Below are 25,573 nucleotides of genomic sequence, written 5' to 3'. Positions count from 1 at the left end.
GGTTTTTAGGTGTTGCTAGAGGTGCTTAAAGAGTTCTTAAAGCCACTTCTTTTCAGTGGCAGAGGATGTTCAGTCATAGATCAAAGTGTTGTGTTGAGGAGAGAGATCACAGAATCCCAGAATAGTTTGTGTTGGAATGGGTCTTAAAGACCATCTCATTCCGATGCCCTGCCCTGGGCCGAGACAGCTTCCAGAGATCCACTTCCAGATGCAGGTGCTGGATCCATCACAGCATCCAGTGGGTGGAGTGTTTTGTGTTGAGCTGGGCTCCTGGTTTTCCAAGCATTCCACATTTCTGTGCCGCAGTACGACGCGATCAGGATCAACCAGCTGTACGAGCAGTCCAAGTGGGCAATCCTGCTGGAGGAGATCGAGTGCACAGAGGAGGAGATGATGATGTTTGCAGCACTGCAGGTGAGAGACAGCCCCAGACACCCCTGGGTTGGGTTAGACTTGATTGTGTTTGCAGACTTCTCTGCTCATTAATCTGATAAACACAATTAGAGAATCCCAGAATGGTTCAGTTTGGAAGAGACCACAAAGCCCATCCAGTTCCAACCCCCTTCCACTATCCCAGGGTGCTGCAGCCTGGTCTTGGATACTTCCAATGATGAGGCAGCCACATCTTCTCTGGACAACCTGTGCCAGGGCCTCACCACCCTCACAGAGAAGAATTCCTTCCCAGTATCTCATCTAAACCATCCCTTCTTCAGTTTAAAATTGTGTTTTAAGCCTCACCTTGTCTCTGGTGGGAGCTTGGCCTTCTCACGCTGGTAGAAGTTGGATTATTTCCCATCTCCAGATCCTTACTTGAGTTTATGAGATAATTTAAATATTTGCCACTGATTATTCCTCATGAAAAAGAACTTGACCTGCTTTTAACAAACATGTTTATATCTATCTTAACTTTTAGTTTTGTCCTTCTTAACCCATCCCATACAAACACGGGGTTACTGAACTGTGCCTTTCTGGCTCTCTGCCCCCAAACCAGCTGGGGATAATCTGTGGCTTTCCTAGAACTATTTATTTATCTGGTTTTATGAAATACTCAGTGTCATTTGGCATAAATGCTCCACCTGCTATTGACTTCCATGAGAGGGATGGCAGGCATTTGTTCTGTGTGGTCTGGCACACCTTGGAGCTGTAGGATGCAGAAATATCCCCCTCAGGAGCAGGGCTGTCTGCTCCAAGGGCCCCTCCCAGGAAAAACAAGAAAGGAAAGCAGAAATAAAATGACTCAGTTTACATCCAAGTGCACCAGAGTAGGTTGGGCACAGTCCTTCCTGTGAGATTTTATGGATGTTTTGGTTTTCTGGGGTGAAAACACATGCAAAGACGTAGAATCCTCCAATGGTTTGGGTTGGGATGGGCTTTAAAGGTCGTCTTGTTCCACTCCCTGCCATGGGCAGGGACACTTCCACTATCCCAGGTTGTTCCAGCCCTGTCCAACTTGGCCTTGGACACTGCCAGGGATGGGGGATCTTACAAATACCCATAAACACCTGGTTGGAGGCAGGAAAGGGGGTGGACAGAGGTGCCCAGTGGCAGGAGCAGAGACCATGGACACAGCCTGGAACACAGGAGGATCCCTCTGCACATCAGGAATCATCTTCATAGCAGGAGGTGACTGAGCACTGGCATGGTTTGCCCAGAGAGGCTGTGGAGTGTCCATCCCTGGAGTCACTCCAAAGCCAGGTGAATGTGATCCTGGACAACAGCTCTAGGTGGCTCTGCAGGAGCAGGGAGTGGGACCGGTGACCTCCAGAGGTCCCTTTCAACCTCAACCCGGTGGAAAGAGCAGCTCTGCCCTGTGGGGTCCAGAGATCTCCTACAGGGGTTAGTGTGTGAAACTCCTTGCACTGGAAACATCCAAGATGGTCATTCCTGACCCAGCAAACCCTTCCCAGTATTTGCTGGCCTCTGCTCCTAGTTTCCCACTCAGCTTCCCACGCATGGCGGCTGTGTCACAATGATCCCATGGGATCCTGAGCTCACAGGAGCATCAAGGTGTGACCCTGGCCTTGCCTTTCAGTACCACATCAACAAGCTGTCCATCATGTCCTCGGAAAACCACCTGAACCACAGTGACAAGGACGTGGACGAGGTGGACGCTGCACTCTCAGACCTGGAAATCACCCTGGAAGGTGGCAAGACGTCAACAATCCTGGTAAGAGCTGCAGGGAATTTTTCCAGGCATCCAACCTTATTTATTTCCTTTTTTTTTCCTTCTAATTCTGATGAGAAAGTTGCCCACACCCCAATAATATTTTCTTTAAAATACAAGGGTTTTAGATACCAAGGGATAGTTCTGGAAAGAGGCAGCATCTGGAAAAGTCTTGGAGGAGCCAGGATCTTACTGATCCCCCTCTGCACCAAGCCACCCTCCTGATGAAATAATGGAAAACTAAATGGAAATTAAGTTATTTTTTATCTTCACTACTGACTTTCCCAAATAACTATGTTTTCCACATTGAGGTTCCTCTTCCACTGTTTCTAATTCACATTTTACAGCACCTAAAGCAGCTGCTGGATTTTCAGGACTAATTTAGGCTCATGAAACCCTATTTTTATTAGGCTGGATTTGAGCTTGGGTCTGTATTTCAGAGCATTTGGGGGTTTTTTCTTGGTATCAAAGCCATTTTAACACTGGTTTTCCACCTTTAAAAATATAAAGCCTGAAAATTAAAGTGCATTAAAAGGACTCAGTCCTGTCAGCCTTGGCCCAGCACAGCTTTTCCAGGCATTTTGCACATTTAAACCATCTCTTTCCAACCCTAAAATCTCTGAAATTTTCCACTTTTACACTTCATATAATTTTTGAAGTGTTTATGACGGGTCCTTTTGAAGCTACATCCATCCTTAGACACTTTATTGGCATTAACAACAGCCAAGCTTTGCAGTATAAACCAGAAATAACAACAAATCTTTATCACCAAGACATATTTTCTAATTCCTTTTGCAAAACTAGATTTGAAACACATCACTGAGGAACAGTCCCTGCCAGACAGGAGTGAAGAGGATAATGATTCATCCAAAAAAACCCATCCCTTTCCGTAGGGCTTTGTAGCAGGAGCCATTTCCAGATGCATTCGAGTAATTGAATACGGATAATGGGCAATTACTGGATTGTTTGTTTAGATTCTGCATTTTTTTCCCTGTGGTGTCTGTAAACAGTTTCTCATTGCAGACTGAAAGTAAACTGTCCTGCTACTGGAAGCTCCTGGAGCAATCCTCCCTTTCCCTGTCCCCCGATTTTTTTGTTTTTTACTTTCAGCTCCTGGGAATTGCAAGTGCCACCCTGATTGGAAAAAAAAAAAAAAAAAAAAAAAAAAAAAGGAATTTAAACTCAATATTTTAAAAATTCTGGGGAGAAAAGAAAATCTTTACAGGCTTAAAAATCCCTTCCCCAGTGAGTTCTCTGTGGAGGTGCCTCTTCCCCTTTTGTTTGGAGCATCAGGAATAACTGAAGGAAGGAAAAAATTCCCTGTGCAAACGCTGCTGCCGTGACCGCCGGTGACCCCGCGGCTGGGAATTGGCTCCAGCAGCAGCAGGAATTCCTCAAAGGGAAACCAAGCCTTGTCCTCTGCTTTCAAAACAGCAGAGCTGGGCCTTGGATTTTTCACTGCTTGCTTCTCCTGGGAGGTGGCTGGAGCTTTCTCAGGAGCAGTTTCACAACCCCTAAGCCCTGATGGTGCTCCTGGTTCCTTCCCCTGCACCACATCCCTTCCCTCCTCATCCCACTGCTCGCAGTGAATGGGATAATCTTTGATTTGCAGGGTGACATCACTTCCATCCCAGAGCTCGCTGACTACATTAAAGTCTTCAAGTAAGTGCTGATGGGAAGAGCTGCTTGTGGAACTGGTAATGGCTGTGAATAATTAATGGTACTGCCTCTTAATTTCCTCTTCTTTTTTTATCAGCCTTATGATATTCAAAATATTCAACACTTAAGTTGATTGGTTCTTAAATACAAAATTCAAGGTATTTTCCTGCTCTGGTGCATCCCATAGCCAGCAGTGTGTGCTGGGATGTTTCTTTAACACATTTAATGCCCAGGAGAGAACAAACCATCCTAAAATGAGGGATGAAACCTAAAAACCTCCCTCAAAGACTTCTCCTGGTCTGCAGGAGGCTGGAGGAATTCTATCCAGCCGGGGTCCCGGTCTCTCCATGCCAAAAGGAGCAGGTTAAGTTGACTCTGCCCCTCTCCCAGCTTGTTCAGGATTTAGGGGGTTTTCATAGCTTGCTTTGACTCGGTTGGAATAGGGGAATGGCAGCATCTGGACTTGGAGGAACATTTTTGGCAGCCACAACTGTCTTTTGCAATTTATTGCCTGCTGTAGTGAAAGTTCTGGAAGCTGGAAACACTTGATGGGATTTCACAGCAGAGCTGTGGGATAGCGGGGGGGAAAAATGCTGCAGAGAGTGAAGTAGCTCTGGAACAAGCCTTTATTTTACGAATTGTTTGGTTCTGGAGCCAGAACCTGGCACTCTCTGCTCTGAAAACTCCTTCCACTCCAGAGGTGAATTAATGAGGTCTCTGCCTCTGTCTGGGCTTGTGGTCTGGCTTAATTGGGGCAAAGTTTCAAGGCTGTGCCTCAGTGCATGTTTCTTCCCTCCCTTGAACAAACAAACAAACAAAAAACTTGTTCTTCCCCTTGATCTGCTGATTTGCCAATCAAATTAGGCACCACTCCGTAAGCTAATTGCCTGCAAATTGGAGCACCAGGGCATGGAGCAGCCAGAAGCTGCTGGTCTTCACTCAGTGCAAGCCCTAATCCCTGGGGCTGGGGTTTAAGGCTGTTAGATTGAACCCAGAAATCCATTTGCTCCTAAAAATGGGGCTCAGGTGCTATTTTAGTGCTAGAAATCCAATGTAAATGATGCAACGTTTGGAGCTGTCCCAGCTTTGCATGTGCCTTTTGTTACATTCCAGCTGGAGATTAGAACTGGGGGAGCAGTGCATGTCCCTTTATATATTATTATTTAAATATATATATATAATATTTTGATATATGTACACATTATATATTTAACTCCTATAAATGTGTCCCAGTATGTGCCTGGTGTTGTGGCTGTAGAGATTTGAAATGGTTCTCTCTCCCCTGCCAGCCAGCTGCCCTTGCCAGCTAAAATCATAGAATTCCAGAGTGTTTTGGGTTGGGATGGAGTTTAAAGACCCTCCTGTTCCAACCCTCTGCCATTGGCAGAGACACCTTCCACTATCCCAGGTTGCTCCAAGCCCTGTCCAGCCTGGCTTTGGACACTTCTAGGGATCCAGGGGCAGCCACAACTTCTCTGGACACCCTCTTCCAGGGCCTTACCACCCTCACAGTGAAGGATTTATTCCTAAGATCCCATCTAAACCACTCTCAGCAGCTGTTTCTGAGATGAAAATACAATAAATGCATGAGCAGCTGCAGATCCATCCTTAGAAAAAGGTTTAGAAAAGAGAGAAGGCTAAAATATTCTGATACTCGGAGCTGTGTGAAGGCTCTGGGCCTGTGTTGGGATGAGTTCAGGGTGCTTCACTTTGCAGGGCCATTAGTTCTCCTGCAGAATCAAGCAAAATCCATGCTTTCTGTAGAAAAGAACGGAACCTTTTGTGCTGTGGAGTGTTTTAAAAGAAAACAAGGAGTGCACTCAGGCATGTGCGTGACCGACACGTCCTTGGAAGTGCTGCTTCCCCTCGGAGCCTCAGAAGAGTGGTTCCACTTTTATGTGGTGGCTGAACTCCTCTGTTTTTGTAGTACAGTCCTCCAGCTCCCCCCACTTTGCCCCAAATTATCTCCTTGGGATTGAAGAGTCCAAACTTGAAACTGGAGCTTAACTCCTCCAGCCAGCACTGAAGGGATGGCTGAGCCCCCAGGCAGGGGTGGGAATAATCCAGGCTGCTGACAGCAGTTTGCCAGCGCTGAAATTCTGAGGAAATACTGGGGTTTCCTGGGAAGCAGCTTAGTTTAGGAGCTCAGACCAAGTGAGATGTCCCTCCACATGTCCTGCAGGCCCAAGAAGCTGACATTGAAGGGCTACAAGCCCTACTGGTGCACCTTCAAAGATACCTCCATCTCCTGCTACAAAAGCAAAGAGGAATCCAATGGGACTCCTGCTCACCAGATGAACCTGAGAGGTAAGAGAAGCACAAGGCTGGGGTAAGAGAAGCTGCTTTTTATTCCAGGAATATGCTGCTCTTCCTGCATCTTGTTTTCCCACTGCTTTATGGCCTTGGAATTCCATCCTAGGGTTGGGTAAAGGTGTTTAAAGGAATGAGGTGGCTGTGTTTGATATTGTGGCACTTGCACTGCTAAGTGTGATTACATGTGATCCCATGGGGAAGCACTACTAGCCCCCCAATAGCCTGGGAAGAGAGCTTGGAGAACCACAGAATGGTTCGGGTTGGAGGGGACCTTCCAAACCTTGTTCCAACTTTCCACCTGCCCTTCTTTTTGTCAGTTATCCAAAGGATTGCACTGACTCCCATGGCAGAAACTGAAAGGAACAGACCATTTTTTTTTCTCTGCTGCCTTTATTTCTCCTCCTCTCCCCGTTGCTGGTTGGGAGCAGCTTCACTCCAGAGCTGAAATTCCTACGTTAGCTGTCTGTCCTTATGTCAAGTGAAACATTCCTGCTCTGGCAGCTGTGGAGCTGCAGTGAGCTCATCTGTTCTCCCCGTGGAGGCAGGAGCAGGGGGGATGCCAGGCAACCTTAGGCTGCTGTGGGAGCAAGGCCTGGCCCCTAGAACCTTTCTGGGAGCTTTTGACAAATCTGCTCTGGCAGCACTTTCCAGAAATCTGGGAGGTGGCGTTGACACTGTGGCTGGGTCGGTTCATCGCCCTCGGTGTTTTACACAACCACTTGGAATTCTCTCCAGGCACCAGGAGCAGGATGCTCACACCTCGCTGCTGGCTGCAGCAGCCAAATCATGGAATCTCTGAATGGTTTGGGTTGGAAGGGACTTTAAAGCCCATCCAGTTCCACCTCACTCCCATGGGCAGGGACACCTTCCACTAAACTGGGATAGTCCAAGCCCCACCCAGCCTGGCCTGAAACACTTCATGGCATCCCATCATTCATAAATAACAGTGAGGGGTATCAGGGTGAGAGTCAACACCCATCCAGTCAAGTTTTCCTATCCTTTCATGGAGATCTTGGGGTGTTTGCCAGCCACTGGATCCATTTCTGATTCCAGGCAGGATCCAGGAGTTCTTGTGGGTGCGTGTTCACTTTGGCTTCATTGCTTTCAGATCAGTTCTTGCTTTTCCTCCCGTTTTCTTGACACTTGGAAGAAGGGACATCTGACACAGGTTCTTTCTGTGCTGTGTGGAGTGTTCATCCCATCAGAGGTGTGGGACAAACCTTTGGCAACACTGAGATACCACCAGAGACCTTTGAGTCAGGGAGCTTTGCTCTTTCTTTCCTGTTTTCACTTTCTTTGCCACTTTTTAAATCATAGCTACTCACACCCCTGCTAAACACCATCTCCCTCATTGCAGGATGTGAAGTTACCCCTGATGTGAACATCTCTGGTCAGAAGTTCAACATCAAACTCCTGATTCCAGTGGCAGAGGGGATGAACGAGATTTGGCTGCGCTGCGACAATGTAAGTTCATCTCTTGGATTGGCCACCTCTTTGCCCACCATCCTGCTCTGGTGCTGTTCTTTAAAAAACAAACAGAAAATGTTCTCACCTGTCTGATCTCAGCATTACAAATGTGCTCCAATTCACCTGTGAGTTTGGAGCAGAAAATCAGCCTTGGCTTTGTTGTGTAGTTTTTGGCCACACTCTGGTTGGGTTTCTGCCCATCTTTGTGTACGTTGGAGTCTCCTGAGGTTGGGAGGGGAATGAGGGCTCCAAGGGGTGTTTTTGAGGGGTCTGGTGGCCCCCTCATGGCTGTGACAGACACATGTTCATGTCTTGGGGGGCAGGAGACACAGTACGCCAGCTGGATGGCCGCCTGCCGCCTGGCCTCCAAGGGCAAGACCATGGCCGACAGCTCCTACGGCATGGAAGTGCAGAACATCCTGTCCTTCCTGAAAATGCAGCATTTGAACCCAGACCCACAGCTGATCCCAGAGCAGATCAACACCGACATTAACCCTGAGTGTCTGGTCTCTCCTCGCTATCTGAAGAAGTACAAGAACAAGCAGGTATGTGCTGCTGATGACATTGGTTGGGCTGGACACGCATCCTGGCAGTGGCTGGTGTTTTAACACGGTGTGGATTGGATGTTTTCAATGTCCTCACTCACTGGGATGCACGTGGTTACTAAAATGAGGTGGGACTAAAGGATGTGGTTTGGATCCAGCACCTGGGGATGGCATCCGGCACCGGGATTCTGCCACGGGCTGTGTGAAGTGCATGGACACGGTGGGGAAACTTCAATTGGAAGTAGATTTGAAATTGGTTGATGTCTATTTTAAACAAATTCTGAGAATGGTTTGGCCCCAGCTGCCCCATCTCTGCCCGGTGCTGGGGTTAAAACCCCTTCCCCTGCACAGAATCCATGGAGAAATCCCTGGGATCAGCAGAGTTGCAGTTTGCTTGCAGTGCTTTATCCACACTTGGCTGTAACACAGTTTGCATATTTCTCTCTTTGCTTTTCCACTGCTTCCAAATGCCAGTCCTTGGAACATTGCTTTGGTTTTGAGTTGCTGTGACTCGTGCTTGAACTCCATCCATGCTTCATCCGATCCCTGCCTGACAGGGCTGAACTGTTCCACACAGGGAATAAATGCAGGACTCTCTCGAAGAGAATTATATGTCAGAACAGCAGTGAAAATAAGGAAAGCATTGCTCCATGGCCTTTTGGTGACTTAAATCCTTCAGGCTGCTGGCTGGGGCTGGATATGATTTCTCCAAGCCTAGAAGAAGGCTGCAAGTCAGAGAAGCCGGAAAAATATAACTTTTTATTGGCACAGGACGATGATTTCCTGGCAGTGGAGTTATATTTTATATAGCCCTTATTATTCTCCTGAATAAGCCTTTATATCCACTTGGATAGAGAGGCTACATAAATATACTATTTTAACATATATATAGATACATATATTTATATATATAAAATACTTTCTAAGTTTCTGGTAAAAGAGAGGCACCTGGAAAAATATTAGCTTGGAAAACGTGCTTACTGTGCAGGTACCCTGGTTATAAAAATCCATGGAATGGCAGGGCTGGGCATGATGGGGATGATCCCAGTCAGAACGTGGCCACAGTGTAGACACCAGGGCCCTCACAGGCATCATCTAAGCAGTGGATTAAAGATTTTCCTTGGTGGCCAGAGGCAAAGCTCAGAGCAGCAGAGGATGTTTGCTGAGAGGAATGAGGGATGGAGGCTGCAGGAATGTCAGGAATTCGACCACAAGGGTCCTTTAGTGGCCCCAGCACAGGGAAAGAGGAGTGGGAGGAGGAGGCTGTACAGCCCACAGGAGGTGCTGGAATGGGAATTGGCTGTGGATTTATGGAGCCTCTGGGTCCTCACCAGCCCCAAACTCACTGGGGTGATGTTGTCTCCACATGCAGCAGTGTAGGTTTGGCAGGTTGGTATTGGAAGCACCAAATCCTAAATGAAAATAAACAAAAAACAACCCAAAATAAGGATTTTCAGAGCTCTCAGATGCCCTGCCAGATTTTGGTGTCAGAGCCAGCAAGGGCAGACACATCCCTGGGAAGCGCAGCTGATGTTCCTTTCATCTGCTTGTTATTCCAATACATATAATATTTTATCCCAATAATATAATATTTCCATGGAAACAACATCCCAATCATTTCTCCACATATCCCTTCTATCCACAAATTGAAGGATCTGCTGAGCTCAAAGTGAGCTGAGCTTCCTCTCAAGCTTCCCCAGCCAGAGAATGGCCTCCATTTGTGTAGAGACGAGAGGGAAGTGAGAACCTGAAGCCATTTCAGAACTGGCAGCTTCACCCTCCCCTTCACCCCCCAGCAGGACCACAGGATCACAGAATATGCTGAGTGGGAAGGGATCCACAAGGATCAGAGTCCAGCTCCAGGCCCTGCACAGACCCCCCAACAATCCCACCCTGGGCATCCCTGGATCCCTGGCAGCGCTGTCCAAACACTCCTGGAGCTCTGGCAGCTTTGGGAATGTCACCATCTCCTGGGGAGCCTGGGCAGTGGCCAGCACCCTCTGGGGAAGGAACCTTTTCCTGAAACCCATCCTAAACCATCTCAGGACCAAAACTATCTCTCCACAACACCAGGGCCCAGCTAGGATCACTCCAGTGCTCCAGCAGGGCCAGCATGAGCGGCCAATCTCTGCTCACTTGTCCCTGCTCACATTCCCTTTGGCTGCTTTTCCACCTAAGGAATTGTGCATGTGGTTTGGTTTGTTTTTTGGTTTTTTTTGCTTGAACTTTGGTTTGCAGTTAATTTACGCTTTTTCTTTGCTTTATTGCCATATTTCTGATTGCTTTTTTTTCTTTCTGCCTCCTTCTTTTTTTTTCATTTCGCCTTGCCATCTTCAGCCAGGCTATGTAAGAGACTTGGTAAGTGACAGCAACAATAAAATTAAGATAAAATAAACTTAATCTAGAACCCCTTTGGTTTAGAGAGCAGCGGTGAAAGCACTAACAAAACCTGCACCCTCCCCGTGACACTTGTGTCCTGGTTGGTTTTTATAACAGTCCCCAGTGATTTATGGGGTGAAACTGGAAACCCTACACCAGAAATTTGCCTTGTTGTTCGCTCACATCCTTAAAGTTCCCAAGAGCATGAGTGGCTCGTTGCCTCCAGGCAGCTCTCATCTGTGTTTGCTTTCCTGTATCTGGAGATGGGAAGCTCCATGTAGGCTCCGAACAGTCGGAGCTGAAATAAAACCTCAGGGGAGGAATTACTGATTTTCCGCTCTCAGATCCGCGGCAGCTCATTATCGCCTCTGGAGCCACTCCTGTGCGCGTGACAGCGGAGGTGGCTCCGAGGTCCCCTGTCCTCTGACCCCACTGTGTCTCACCACCTGCAGATCACAGCACGCATCCTGGAGGCTCACCAGAACGTGGCCCAGATGAGCCTCATCGAGGCCAAGATGCGCTTTATCCAAGCCTGGCAGTCACTGCCAGAGTTCGGCATCACACATTTCAACGCAAGGTGGGTGGGGCTGCGGGGCTGGGCTGGCGGCGTTTCCTAAGTGTATACAGGGAGTGGGTTAAATATCGTGGAATAATCTTGGGTTGAGTTGGGTTGCGTTGCGCTGGATTGGGTTGGGTTGGATTGCATTGGATTGGGTTGGGTTGTATTGCATTGGATTGGGTTGGATTGGGTTGCATTGCATTGGGTTGGGTTGGATTTGATTGAGTTGGATTCGGTTGGGTTGCATTGGGCTGGGTTGCATTGGAAGGGACCTCAAAGATCATCTCATTCCAACTCCCTGCCATGGGGAAGACCATCCCTGTGCACATCCTTGGCTGGTGAAGTTGCGCTGCAGCTGAAATTAAAAACATGAGGTTTTAATGATTTATAAAAATGATTTTACAAGTGAATTTAGCTGCTGGGTTTATGTGTCTCACAGGCTTGTTTTTGTCAATCCCTCTGCCAGGTTCCAGGGTGGGAAGAAGGATGAGCTGATCGGCATCGCCTACAACCGGTTGATCCGCATGGATGCCAGCACGGGCGACGCCGTCAAGACCTGGCGCTTCAGTAACATGAAACAGTGGAACGTCAACTGGGAGATCAAAATGGTGAGATGGTGTCTGACACCCCGTCCTCTCCCCCTGTTCCTGCCAGTGAGACAGGCACCACTCCCTGGACTCCAGGAGTCCTGGAATCCCAAATGATTTGGGCTGGAAGGAACCTTAAAGCTCATCTTGTTCCAACCACCTGCCATGGCAGCAACACCTTCCACTATCCCAGGTTGTTCCAAGCCCTGTCCAACCTGGCCTTGGACAGTTCCAGGGATCCAGGGGCAGCCACAGCTTCTCTGTGCCAGAGAAGCTCTCCCCCCTCACCCAATTCCCAATATCCCATCTATCCCTGCCCTCTGGTAGTGAGAAGCCATTCCCTGTGTCCTGTCCCTCCATCCTTTGTCCCAACTCCCTTTCCAGCTCTCCTGGAAATAATTCCTTTAGGCACTGGTGGAGTTCTGTGTGACCCTCAAGAAAAAGCCCTGAATCTTTCTCTCATGTAGCCAGGAATTATTTTCTCCATTCTCTCAACCCGACACAATTAAATGAAGTGAAACCTCAGCCCTGATGCTCAGGCTCCGTCCTAACCCATAACACAAATATACAGGGGCCTTATTCCATACTAAAATTCCTTTCATTTGCTGTACAACTCAGACTTTCATGTAAATAGCAAAAAAAACTCCGAGTAGTTATTTCCCCAAGTTCTGAGATGGGCTTTCCCCCTGCTGTTACATTTGGATGCACAAATTTTTGGGCTCCTTTTTGGCAGAACACCAAATTAAAATTGCCGGGGATATGTAAGGGCTGTTCTCCTGCAGTTTGCAGTTCATTAAGAGTTGCTGGAAAAGTTATTCAGTTTCCCCCTCTGCCTCAGTCATTGTTTTGACTCAGCTGCAAGCCCTGATACCCCAATTATCCAGGTTGGGTACTCTGCTGGGAATCCCATCCCTCCTGCAGAGCTGTCAGTGACGGCGGGGAAGGGGTGGGGGGGTTGGAAAAAGAGAAAGAGCATCAAGAAATGAACGGTTTGTGAAATCACTGCAGAATGAGCTCCCCCATCCCATAAAGTATTTCTGTGGCCAAAATTCAGCTTAGAAAACCAGAGAAAAGTGGAAAGAAAGCCCAGACTTCAACAGGTCTGTGCCCAATCCCTGTTTCTCTGCAAGCAGGCAAAGTGTGGCCACGTGCTCACCATGGAGAGATGGAAACACACTAGGGAATTGTTTCTGAGTCATGGGGGAGTACAAGGGGTAATGGTAATTTAAACAAATAAATGAATGGATAAATAAATAGAAAACAATAAAAAAGGCAATAGAAGGTATTTCAGTAGGTAAACATTTGAATAAGAGTCATAGGATATTTAAAGGGGGAAGGAACTAATAAGGATCTTCAAGGCCAAATCACCATTCGCAGAGTCCTTAAAGGGACCTTAAAGATCAACTCGTTCCAACCCCCTGACATGGCAGGACACCTTCCACTATCCCAGACTGCTCCAAGCCCTGTCCAACCTGGCCTTGGACACTTCCAGGGATCCAGGGGCAGCCACAGATTCTCTGTGCTAGAGCCTCTCCCCACTTACAGGGAAAAATTCTCAGTTCTCAGTCTTCCATCCACCCCTACCCTCTGGCTATTTCATGTCCTGTCCCTCCATCCCTTTTCCAAGTCCCTCTCCAGCTCTCCTGGAAGCCCCTTTAGGCCCTGGAAGGGGCTCTGAGCTCTCCCTGGAGCCTTCTCTTCTCCAAGTGAACACCCCCATCTCTCCCAGAGCAGAGGGGCTCCAGCTCCTGGCCTCCCTCTGGGCTCACTCCTTCACTGGCAGCACAGAATTTTGCTTAGGCACTAGAAAATCATCTGCACACCCGGAAAGATCAGGGAGAAGGGCAGCAGCATTTCCCTGGGGAAGGGCAGGGTGGGGCTGAGCCGTGTATGCCCCGCAGGTGACGGTGGAATTCGCGGATGAGGTGCGGGTGTCGTTCATCTGCACCGAGGTGGATTGCAAGGTGGTGCACGAGTTCATCGGGGGCTACATCTTCCTGTCCACGCGGGCCAAGGACCAGAACGAGAGCCTGGACGAGGAGATGTTCTACAAACTGACCAGTGGCTGGGTGTGAGCCCCGCCAGCCTCACCCCACAGGAACCCCCATGGCCATATTCATGTTTAACTTTCCAAAGCTGTCCTTTGAGATAATGCTGCTTAATAAAGTAAGCTTGAAATGTATCTTTTTTTTTTTAATAATTGGATTTTTGGTTGGGTTTTTTGTTGGGTTGTTTTGTTTTGGGTTTGGTTTTGTTGGTTGTTTTTTTTTTTTTTTGTGGGTTTTTTGTTTTGGGTTTTTTTTTTTTTTTTTCTGTTTTGTTTTTGGTTTTTTGTGGCTTTTTGTGGGTTGTTTTTTGTTTTTTGGGGGTTTTTTTCTGCATTACCAGACCAGTTAATCTGTGTGCACTAACAAGCACTTCTGTTAATTTGCTATAACCAGACCGTGTCTGGGCAGGGTGACCCACAGATCCAGACTCCGATGGGCAGATCAGGATAAAGATTTAACTGACTTTAAAAAGCCAATTTTTGAAGAGAACTCTAAGCCATCTTCTTGTAAAGCCATCCAGGGCTAACCTATATGAAGTCTATTTATCATGTTTAATGCATGAGTGTTCTATTTCCTTTTTTTTGTGTGTGTTTTTATTCTGTACATTTGACCTGTTTGAAGTCGTCCTGCTCCCAAGCAGAGCTGCCATCTCTCCTCTCACACTACACCAGGACTCTGAAGGTGCCTGACATGACTTTGAGAATAGTTTTGTGTGGCCTTGAAGATTATCTTCTGTTAGTCTGTTATAGCTTGGTTTTATTTGTTTAACTTGCCTTTTGATAATCATTTATATTGTCTTCCTTTTTTTTTAATTTTATTTGTACACCATATTGTATTATGACACTTCTAGTATTCACCAGCATAGTCACTGTTCTGCCTCTGATATGCAACTTTTTTCATTATGATATGAAGTAAAAGGTTTATGAAGTAAAGGTTTTTGTGTAACTAATGTAAAAAACCACAAATTTTATAAAGTTGTACAGTTTTTGTAACTAGTCTCACAAGCCAGCTAGGATATTGCATAGATCAGCAGTAACTGTAGGATGTCTGGAAGGGGTACGGGGACAAACCAAGGAATAAAAATAAAAAAAAAACACAAAAAATACAATTTCAGTCCAGTAAATTTTGATCTAAGTTAAAGGGGATTCCAGAGCTGTGCCACAACACCCTCAGTAGCTGATCCCTGGGGCCAGGACTGCCAGGTTCATTAAGCCATTCCCACATTAACACTGACAAGGAGGGATCCTGTGCCCACCTAATGCAAATGAATAACCAGTGTTGCGTTCCCGTAGTCCGTGTTATCAAGACTATGTTCAAATACATTTTATTTTAAATAAAAGTCAAATCTTTTATTTAACAATCAGCTGCCACTCCTGGTTTTTGGGGTTTAACTGTTCTATGGGAAGACCATGAACAAACTCCTGTAGGATGGAGGCATCCCATGCCAGCCTTGGGCTCCCTCCTGCTGCCTTACTTGCGGAAACAAATGTAACCAAAAAAGTTATAAAATTCTGGAATGATTTGGGTTGGAAGGGACCTTAGAGATCATCTCATTCCACCTCCTGCCAAGGGCAGGGACACTTTCCACTGTCCCAGGGTGCTCCAAGCTCTGTCCAGCCTGGCCTGGAACACAGAGAAGCCACAGCTTCTCTGGTCACCCTGTGCCAGGGCCTCCCCACCCTCACAGGGAAACAATTCTTTCCCAATCTCCCATCTATCACTGCCCTCTGGCAATGGGAAGCCATTCCCTGAGTCCTGTCACTCCAGTCCCTTGTCCAAAGTCCCTCTCCAGCTCTCGTGGAGTCCCCTTTGGGTCTCCTCTAGATCCCACTCTCTGGCCAGGCAGTGGGAAGCAGCCCAGGGATTCAGGGGATCACAGGATTCTAGCCCACAACTAAACTATGTCCCTGCATCCCCACAGCTTTTACATGCCCCCAGTGACTCCACTGCCACCTTGGGCAGCCTATTGCAGTGCCTGACCATCCCTTCCATCAAGGAATTTTCCCTAATATCCAATCTAAGGCCCCCCTGGTACAAATTCACCTCCCCATTTCTGCACTGATCCTTTCACACCCTGTGCCCCGGGACAGGCTGCACCCTTGCTCCATAAAATCCAGGATAAGGGTGGCCTAGTGGGGCTCCCACTCCAACAGGAGCACAGCCAGAGTGGAGCAGCACCCAGGACGTGCCAGGGATGTTCCAAATCGTGCCCCACAGCCATGGGCTCGTTCTTAGAGATGTTGCAAGTCTGGGCAGCTCCAACACGCGAGCACAGGGCGGCGAGCACGCTCCTGGCAAGGCAGCACCAGGAACAGCTGGAACAGCTCCAAAGCTGGGTGTGTGATCGGATGGCTCCCAGAAAAATATCGACCTCCTACTGCCTGCCCAGCCTGAGGTTAAACAGAATGAGGAGGTGAAAAGATGGATCAAGTGGTCCATCTGTCCCCAGACACCTTGGCAGGGCTCGGCCTGGCCGTGCAGCTGGGGGAGGTGGTGAGGCAGGAAACGCTGAGCAGAAAAGCAGAGGAGGTCGGGGAAGGGCCATGGGAAGGCAGAGGCTGCTGTCAACCACAGCCCTCCTCACACGGCCCCCTGAGGGTGGGAGCTGGGACAAGCCGGGTGGGAAGTGGGGCTGGAGCTGTAGGAAACGGAAGAGGTCACAGGGGGTCTGAGGTGATCCAAAGGAGCCTGCTGGCTTTTCCAGGATCTTTCCTAGAGGAAAACTTCCTTTCTGTCTGGATGAAAACATGCAAGTGGTAATGAGATGTTGGAGTGAAGCAGGATAAAAAAATGATGTGGTTTTCCCAAAATCTGGAGGAACACTAGATAAAATGTGGCACAAATGGGAATGGCCACACGCTGAGGATGGACAGGGCTGAGGAGGAAGTGTGAGGAGCACACTGGGAAAGGGATTAAGGAGGGAAATGATGAGAGCTGGAACCCATGGGAAGAGAAGGATGACCCACCTCAGGGACAGGCAGCAGTGAGAACCAAGAGGTTTGTGGTTGTTTGCTCCATGATCCTGAGCCAAAGGAAAACCAGGATGTGGTGGGCACAGAGGGTTTCCAGGGATGTGGAAATGATGGGCTGTGGGGGAAAGGTGGGTTTGGGGTGTTTGGGTATTAAAACCAACAGCAGAGGATGAGGGAGGTCTTGGCAAGACAAGGCACAGCCAATCCCAGATCCTGCAGCTCCAGCACTGGGAGAAGACACAGAGATTGATTTTGCTGACACAGGGAAATCTGGCTGTGGTAGTTTCTTTTGGGTAATCAAAGGAGTAGTTCAAATTAAAACCCAAAGCAAAACCCAGGAGAAGCGAGCCCGTGGGTGTCCCTAGCCCTCAGGGTGACTCAGCCTCGGGGAGGAAAAGCTGTGACCGCCTGGCATCCACAAACCGGGGGCTGTGCTTGGGAAACGGATTATTTCCAACTTCCAGCGATAAGCACATGATGGGGAGGGAGATTCAAAGCCAACAAGGGCTGCTCCAACCTCCGTTTAACAAAATAAGTGGCAGAGATGCCTGAAAATGGGACAACTCCAGACCTCCAACAGCAGCAGGGCCAGGGGGATGATGTTCCTCCCTCTTGCTGACCCCACTCCAGGACCTTGAGGAGGGGAAAAGGAAAAAATAAATCACTTTTTGGCAAAAAACCTACTGATGCAAACCAGCTGCCAGGCTGAAAATGCACTTCTTCGAATGCAGCAGGGGATTTGGATGCCTGTGTGAGTCAGGCATGGCCTTGGGGGTCGGCTGGAATTCCTACGGCGTTTTATGCCCCAAGTAATTTAATACTGTGCAGATGGGTGAGTGCCGGAGCGGGTTCGGAGCACAATCAGCGGAGTTTTGGATGCGGGAGAGGTTTGTAGACGCACAGATATTTTAAAAACACAGCAATAGAGGAAGTATCTCCCTAGCAGGGCTGTCCCCTGCAGCAGGGAGGGGGTGAGAGCTGGGTATGGAGACATCCTACTGACAGGAATTGATGGAAAAGGGACATTTGGGGAAGCTGCCGGTTTGTGGGGAGGGGGAGGACAATCACTCCCCATCCTTGGAAATTTTCAAGGCTGCGTGGATGGGGCCTGAAGCAACCTGGGATAGTGGAAGATGTCCCTGCCCATGGCAGGGGGTTGGAAGGATATGATGTTTAAGGTCCTTTCCAACCCAAACATTCCATGACTGCAATTCTCAAACACAAACTGATCCCCAAGCACTCCAAAAGAAGCTGGGTTATTCCCTACACTCAGGACATGTGGGTTTCCAAAAGCCCTCCCGTTCCTCCCGCCCTGGGATGGCCGCCCCAGGGGCTTTCCTGTGGTGAGCAGGGGCTGAAAAAGCTCCTTAAATGAATCCATAGTAAACCCAAGGCGGATTAGTCACTGCAGTGTCTCAGGAAGCACACTGGAGACTTTCCAGCCTTCAGGCCGGGAAGGGGCTCCTGGGTGGCCAGCATTACTTCCCTGACTGTGTGTAAAATCATCTCCCAAATTCCCGGTGCTCGCACCAAGGGGGAATGCGAGAGCTTTATCCGACCTTGCCCTGCCTTGTCCAATCTCTCCAAACCCTTTGTGGGGTTGAGCATCCCAGGGCTGGGATCAGCAGAACCTTTCACCCTGACCTGCCTCACTGAGGGACCCTGTGAGGGCACACAGGACCACCAGCAGGGACTTTCCTGGAATTGACTGGGGATGCAGGAAAGCCAGACCTGGTGTCGCCAGAGCCAGGATCCAGTGCTGAGCTGGAACCACACACGGATGTGGATGTGCCTGGTTCCATCTGGCACAGACAATCCTCATTTCCCAGGTGTATTATCTCTCATCTCCGAGGCAGGAAGGGATGGTGAGGATCCAAAGCCCTCCAGAGTGATGGCACCAGGAGTGGTGTAATGGGTCTGATTAAATTCAGGCGGATCAGTGACCGGCTCCAAACCTTTCTGGAGACCAGCGGGGGTTTTATTTGTTTGCTTTCAGTCTCACAAGAGCCCCGGGTGCTTTGATTTGCAGCCCCGAAGCACTAAAGAGATAAAAGATCCATAAATATCTGCTGGATGTTATAGATCTGAAACAAATAAAGTGCCCCGCCCGCAGCTCTTCCCGTAAGCTCCAGTGCAATGCGGCCCCTGCGCCTGCCTGCTCCCGTTTCCATCGGCATCCCAGCCTTCCCTTTGAAACCCCCTGCATCCCTCCAGCTGTTCCACATATTTCAGCCTTCAGTCTCCCCCTAGGAACTGCTCCTTTAAGCTCTCCCGTCTGGTTTTCATAATTCCAGGATGCAAGCGGGGACTTTTCCTAGGCCAAAGGTCTGCAATCCCTCGGGATGCAAACCTGGATGTTCCCCGTGTGGAACCAGCCCTGCTGATGGGCTGTAGGGGGAGAGAACGGGAAACTCCAGTTTAAGAAGAGCTTGAAATCCCAACATGCCGAGTTCATCCCAGAAAAGCTGCCAGGGAGCTCACATCAGTGTGATCAGCATTTGGTCTGATCTGAGGAAGAGGCTGTGGAGCTGCATTTCAGGAGTTTTTCTTTTTTTAGCTTGACACAGGAGCAGCAAAATATTTCCCAAATTCCCAAGTGACTTGGCAAGGCCAATCCCATATTTCACAGTGGCTCAAATGGGCAGGAACCTGTCAGATACTGAAATCATTCAGAAAATTTTCCCTTTGATCCTCAGCTAAGACAAAGAGTTGGTAACAGAGCTCCCTTGTGCTGTCAGCTCCTGGTGAAGCTGCAGATTCCCAGCTGGTGGGAAGCCTCTGCTTGGAAAACTCCCACTCCCCCTCCTCTGAGAATGCAGCAGTTTGAGCAAATAAAGCATTTGCTCTGGGTTTTATTTTTGGCTTTTGGTCAACAGCTGGTCCGTCCCTAATGAGTGAGCTGGGCTTTGATTTCCTGCCTGGAGAAGGGGGTGAGAAACGGGAGAGGATCTGGGTTAGAAATTTGACTCACACCAGTGATCCCAGCTGGGATTTACTCCCATTAGTCCTTTGCCTGGGGACATGTCCCAAAGAGAGGCACTGGAACAGCTCAGGAACAAGCATTAGGGGCCACAGGGGAACTGCAGCGGTGCCCAGAGAAAGTGAAGCTCCCTGATCCCTAGGAAAGGCACCACACTGCCTTCCAAACTGGGTTCAGGGAATGGGATGACAGTGGCTCTGTTGTTCCCCTTGTGCAATTTCTTAATCATCATCATCACAGAATCCCAGAATGGTTTAAGTTAGAAGTGGCCCTAAATCCCATCTTATTTCAATCCCCTGCCATGGGGATTCCATCTTCCACTATCCCAGGTTGCTCACAGCCCCATCTGACCTGGCACTGAAAACTTCCAGGGATCCAGCGGCAGCCACAGCTTCTCTGGGTAACCTGTGCCAGGGCTCTCACCACCCTAATATCCCATCTAAAGTTGCCCTATTTTCCCTAACTTCCCCTGTTTCAGAGCATTTGAGCTCACTGAGCTCAGGTTTGATCTCTCCTTCACCAGTGGGAGATGGGATGCTGGTCCCAGTAGAATGAGCCCATCTAATTTCTGCTCACCCAGGGGCAGGGATGGCCAGCCCTCACCTGGGACACTTGGGAGAAAACAGATTCCTGGTATCCCTCATGGCTCTCAGCAGATTTAGGCAGGAGGGGAAAGAGCTCCTGTGAACCCTGAGGAGAAAGTTTTGTGAGTTTTGCTTTTCCCCTGATGAGGCAGCGAGGATGAGGAGAGCTCTTGGGAATGGCAAACCTGGGAAGAAGCCTGTCCATCCTTGCAGAGGGACAGGGCTACCCCGAGGCCACCTCCAGCCCCTATGCATGCTGTGTCCCACCCTGGGTGGCCCTCTGGAGGGACCACATCTGATCCACATCATCTCCCAGCTGAAAATCCCACGTCAGGCACTTCCAAGGATGCAGCCTTAGAGCCGGGGGCTCCATGAAACTCAGGATGAGCCGCAGGGTCTGGCTGACGGCCTTGGGCAGCTGCTTTATGTCCTGAATGTTTTTCCCCTTGCCATAAACAGGAGGAGAGGATGGGAATGTGTCTGAGACAGGGAAATGACGGCAGGGAGGGACAGGGATGTGCTGCATCCTGGAAGAGAACAGGGAATGTTGCTGTGGGGGAGGTGGAGAAGATGAAGAGCTAGGATGCCACAGCAAGGGTGGATGTGCCTCTGGCACAGCGCGGAGCAAAGGGAAGAGCCCAACTGGACCCCCAGCACCCACATTGTCCCAGATGTCCACAGGGCCTGGAAATGAGAGCACTCAGAACCTCCAAGTCTCAAATTGTCCTTCAAGCCCTCTGTGATCAAGTCAATCCAAATGATAGTTAATTAGGCAGAGTTCAAAACCAACCTGCGGGATTTCCTGCCTCCTCTTCCTCCCCTACAACAGTGCCACAAGGTAAGAGAAAGGAAGAAAAGCTCATAAGGCAGAATTAGGGGAAGATGCTCCATGGAACATCCCTGCTTAATCATTTTCCTTTCATTTTGAGGGACCCCCATCCTTCCCCAGTCCACACATCCCTAAAGAACAGCTCACCTTTCCCGTCCCATCCATGCAACACATGTAAGCTCTCCGAGGAACACTGGGCCTCATTAAATTCCAGGAAAGCACCCAGGCAGTGGCAGGGATCTCTCATTGTCTGCACGGCTGTAGGAGCAGCTCCAGACATGGAAGAAGCTGAAATCTGATGTGTAATAACTCCACCTAGAGGGAAGAAGGACAGGGAGAGAAGGGCCACAAGTGAACACAGCAGGGCTGAGCACATTCCCAATCCTGGCACAGAGGAGGGATCGCTGTCTGGACACAGAGATGGCCACTGGGACAACAGTGGCATGATCTGAGAATTGTGGCATTGCAGAATAGTTGGGTTGAAAGGACTCCAAAGCCCATCCAGTGCCATCCTTGATATGGGCAGAGACACCTCCCACTATCCCAGGCTGCTCCAAGCCCTGTCCAACCTGACCTTGGACACTTCTGGGAATCCAGGGGCAGCCACAGCTTCTCTGGGCACCCTGTGCCAGGGCCTCCCCACCCTCACAGGGAAAAAATTCTTCCTAATCTCTAATCCAAACCTTCCCTCATTCAGTTTAAATGCTCTGTCCCCTGGGTGTATCTGAGACCATCAGTTCCCAATGATCCCATGGCTGGCTTAGATCCCAAAGCCACTTGTCCCTTTCCAGCCCCAGGAACAGCTGCCCCTCACTGGTCTCACACAGAAGATTCTTCAAGTCCTTCACTTGGGACATTTAAATACATCTCTTAAATACACCCCTTAAATATATCCCCCAATATCCATGGAAGAGGAGGGCAAGGGATCAGGGTTGTATTTCCTTTAGAGAAACTTCAATCCTGAATTTAATGGAGTTCATAGAAACACAGCCTTTGGGAAACAGCACTCCTTGTGTCCCACTGATGGGACATCAGGTGACAGTGTGTCTGCAAACGCTGTCTTGGTGGAAAGGAGAAAGGTAAAAGCTGCTATTTACTCACTAATCCAGGAAAAACAGCTTATGGAATCCATAGTGTGCTCATTTTGTATGGGAAGATCTGTCATCCCGAGTGCTCTGCCTGTGGCTGATGAGAAAATGTCCTTTAACCCCAAATCTCTGGAGTCACCTGCAATGTGCACACCCCTAGACCTGCTGCACTTTGGGATTAGAAGCACCATTGGGCTTCATCCCCCATTTCTTAGCCCAAGAATTCGTGCTGGATCTGATCCCAGCTCCATTTTTTGGGGATCAGCTGACACTATTTTCCTTCCCATAAAACAGCCACATCCAAAGGAGGGTAAGAGCCATAATTAAGTTTCTTGTTGGAACTTTTTTGTTGTATTTTTTAAGCCTTGACTTGAACTCTGAGCCAGGATATTGGAGCATTAATAAGGGGAGGTGTTGTCAGCTTTAGATAAGGATTTTCTCCATGAAAATAAAAGTGAGTTTGGGGAATGGGCAGGAAAGATGGGAAAACCTGAAGACACCAAACATGGATGGCAGGCTGGGGCTGCAACACCCCTGTGGCTCCAAACACTTTCTGGGCAATTAAATTACATTTGGCTGCTTGGTTAAAGATAGGATAATTATTTCCAGCGAGGCAGACATGGTCCAGATGCACTTCTCCTTCCATAACTGCCCTAACACTATCCCAAACCCCAAGGAAATGCCATTTCCCAGGCCCAGGAGGCCATCTGGATGGCAGCAGAGCTTTGCCAGGTTTCCTCTTGACTTTATTAAGCTGGAGCAACTATTTAGTTTCTCATTATGTGTCTGCAGGAAACACTTGAGGAGACACAGCAGCATCTTTGTCTCCAGGAGATAAACAGGCACTGGATCCTCTGCAAAATCCAGGTGCCTGGAGCTGGTTTGTGCAGCTCTTCAGACATTTCCACCCCTCAGGATTTTTTTGTGGCTAGATACAGCCCTGTCTATGAGAGGTTAAAAGAACCAAATCGGCCAACCCCTGGGTATTCCAAGCGCTGAGCATGTTTCCAAAACAGAATGTAAACACTTTTATTGTGGCAAGGATTGCTCCGTTCTTCCTGCCTTGTGTCATGCATCCCATGGAAAAGGAGAGCACTTTCTCTCTCCTCATAAAGCTGGGTGTGTTCAGGCTCCAACATTGACATCAAACAAGTGCATAGCTCCCTTCCCATCTTTCTGGCTGTCCTGCAGTCATGGATTTGCAATTTCCCTGCTGTAACAGCCAAAGGAGATCACTTTGCTAGAGTTTTAGGTTTTTTTCCCTGCTGCAACAGTGGAACCAGCAGAGACGAGAGGTGGAAATGAGGAAACAGTGGAAAGGTGTTATTTCAACTTTCCCCTTGGTCTTCAGCAGCCAAATCCTGGCCTCAGAGATACCAGGGAGCTGTGTATCTTTGTTAGCCTTGGAAAGAATTAGAGAATATCCCGAGCTGGAAGGGATCTCCAAGAATCAGAGTCCAGCTCCTGGCCCTGCACAGACACCCCAACAACCCCACCCTGGGCATCCCTGCCAGCGCTGTCCAAATGCTCCTGGAGCTCTGGCAGCCTTGGGAATGTTCCCTGGGGAGCCTGGGCAGTGCTCAGCACCCTCTGGAGGAAGAACCTTTCCCTAAGATCCAACCTAAATCTCCCCTGGCACAGCTCCAGCCCTTCCCTGGGTCCTGTCCCTGCTCAGCAGAGAAGCAAAGCCCATTTCCACTGTGGATTCAGCAAAGTGTGTGATCCTTGATCCAGTTTTTTCCATTCTAGGAACACAAATCAATGTAATTGAGCTGTTAGAGCAAGTCCAGAGGAGGCCACCAATCTGATCAGAGGGATGGAGCAGCTCTCCTACAAGGAGAAGCTGGGAGAATTGGGATTGTTCAGCCTGGAAAAGATTTCACAGTGACCCAACTGCAGCATCCAGTGCCTGAAGGAAGCATACAAAAAACATGGGAAAAGACTATTTACAAGGGCCTGGAATGACAAGGAAGGTTCTCCCATCCAGATTATTCCCCTGCTCTGGTTTAAACTCTTGCTGCTACAAAACCCACATGCAAAAAGATTTGTCAGCACCTGTGGTGGGAAACAGGACAGCACTGGTCTCCAGGACTGACAAACTCAGCCTTGTTGGGGCAGAGCAAGAGTTTTAACAAAAATAAAGGATTTCCCCCACATTTTTCAACATTCCACTGCAGCACAGGAGCGCTAGAGTTCAGAAGTTGAGATACACACACAGAGGACACTGCTCAGCTGGTAAATCCCAGAGGGCAGATTCACTTTCTGGGTCAGGATGTCCCTCCACAGTGATTGCTGGAATCTGGGAGGATGCACCTGGATAAGGATTGTCCAAAAGTTGCTGCAGGTCCAGGACCTCTGCTCTGAGTCTCAGTGAGGAAAGCTGGGCTGACCCCATGTGGCCATGGCCTTGTTATGGCATGGTTTTGGTTTTAGAAACCATTGACTTTTCACACTTACTTACACGAAGTTTAAAATCTACCTCAAATCCATAAAATCTTTCCATTCAGGAGAAGGCACTGTTGAGGGATTTCAGCTAAACCTCAATCTGTCCTTTTTCCCACCACAGAAATGAGTCCACAGTCCCAGTGTTCAACCAGGTAAAGCAGAACAATATAGTAATTTTTAGAATGGATGGGACATTCCCAGTCCTCTGAATACCTCAAAACAAACAAGAAGGGATAGGAGGGGAAACTCACACCCAGTTTGTGCCCTCCCCTTGCAATAAAAGGTTAAATATTGCAAGTGGTTCATCTGGCTGCAATCTGGGAGCTTCGCCCCCAGATTTTGGGTGTGCCTGGAGGGAGGGAGGTCAGTGTGTGTCATCTGGTCACTCTGAGCCTGAAGAAGTCAAAAAATAAGGAATGTTGATTGTTTCCACGGTTACAGAATGATTCATTCTGGTGGTAAAATAACAGGGGAGACACATGGAAAATGAGAATCATGTCTCAGAAGTGTTTTGTGTAATTATTGCATTCATCAGTTCTCCTGCTGCAGGCTACATGCGTACCCTGACCTCAGCTACTCATAAAACTGTCTCTTGAGATGATCCCAAAGTTGGGGTTTTTTATTGAAATGGAATCAAAATCCTAACTCACGAAGTCTGTCAGCCTTGAAGGCTGAACAAGACCCGTCCCAGCACAGGTCTTGTCCAAATGTGGCCTCAAAAAACAATCCCATTAAGATAAAAATTATCAAAGTGAGAGCCTGGAGTGACAGGGCAAGAGGCAATGGCTTTAATTTGGAAGACAGTGGGTTTAGATGGGATGTTGGGAAGGAATTCTTCCCTGTGAGGGTGAGGAGGCACAGGGTGCTCAGAGAAGCTGTGGCTGCCCGTGGATCCCTGGTCGTGTCCATGGCCAGGTTGGATGGGGCTTGGAGCAACCTGCGAGAGTGGAAGGT

General features: G+C 48.7%; 1 protein-coding gene across 5 annotated transcripts in view; it reads left to right on the top strand.

The window, feature by feature from the left end:
* Positions 1–13,855, top strand: part of FERMT2 (FERM domain containing kindlin 2) — a 50,118-nt gene extending 36,263 nt beyond the window's left edge. For 3 of the 5 annotated variants that reach the window (XM_066321526.1, XM_066321528.1, XM_066321530.1), the window contains 10 exons: positions 307–414; positions 2,033–2,167; positions 3,777–3,826; positions 6,006–6,130; positions 7,494–7,600; positions 7,927–8,148; positions 10,486–10,506; positions 10,980–11,104; positions 11,553–11,694; positions 13,575–13,855. In XM_066321526.1, the coding sequence (XP_066177623.1) occupies positions 307–414; positions 2,033–2,167; positions 3,777–3,826; positions 6,006–6,130; positions 7,494–7,600; positions 7,927–8,148; positions 10,486–10,506; positions 10,980–11,104; positions 11,553–11,694; positions 13,575–13,748 (1,209 nt within the window). In that variant the 3' untranslated portion in view covers positions 13,749–13,855. The remainder of the gene's footprint in view (positions 1–306; positions 415–2,032; positions 2,168–3,776; positions 3,827–6,005; positions 6,131–7,493; positions 7,601–7,926; positions 8,149–10,485; positions 10,507–10,979; positions 11,105–11,552; positions 11,695–13,574) is intronic. The other 2 variants (XM_066321527.1, XM_066321529.1) reach the window with 1 other exon arrangement.
* Positions 13,856–25,573: the final 11,718 nt, after the last annotated feature.

This window comes from Sylvia atricapilla, chromosome 6, assembly GCF_009819655.1.
Source record: "Sylvia atricapilla isolate bSylAtr1 chromosome 6, bSylAtr1.pri, whole genome shotgun sequence".
Classification (NCBI taxonomy): Eukaryota; Metazoa; Chordata; class Aves; order Passeriformes; family Sylviidae; genus Sylvia; species Sylvia atricapilla.
This window is presented reverse-complemented; position numbering and strand designations above follow the sequence as displayed.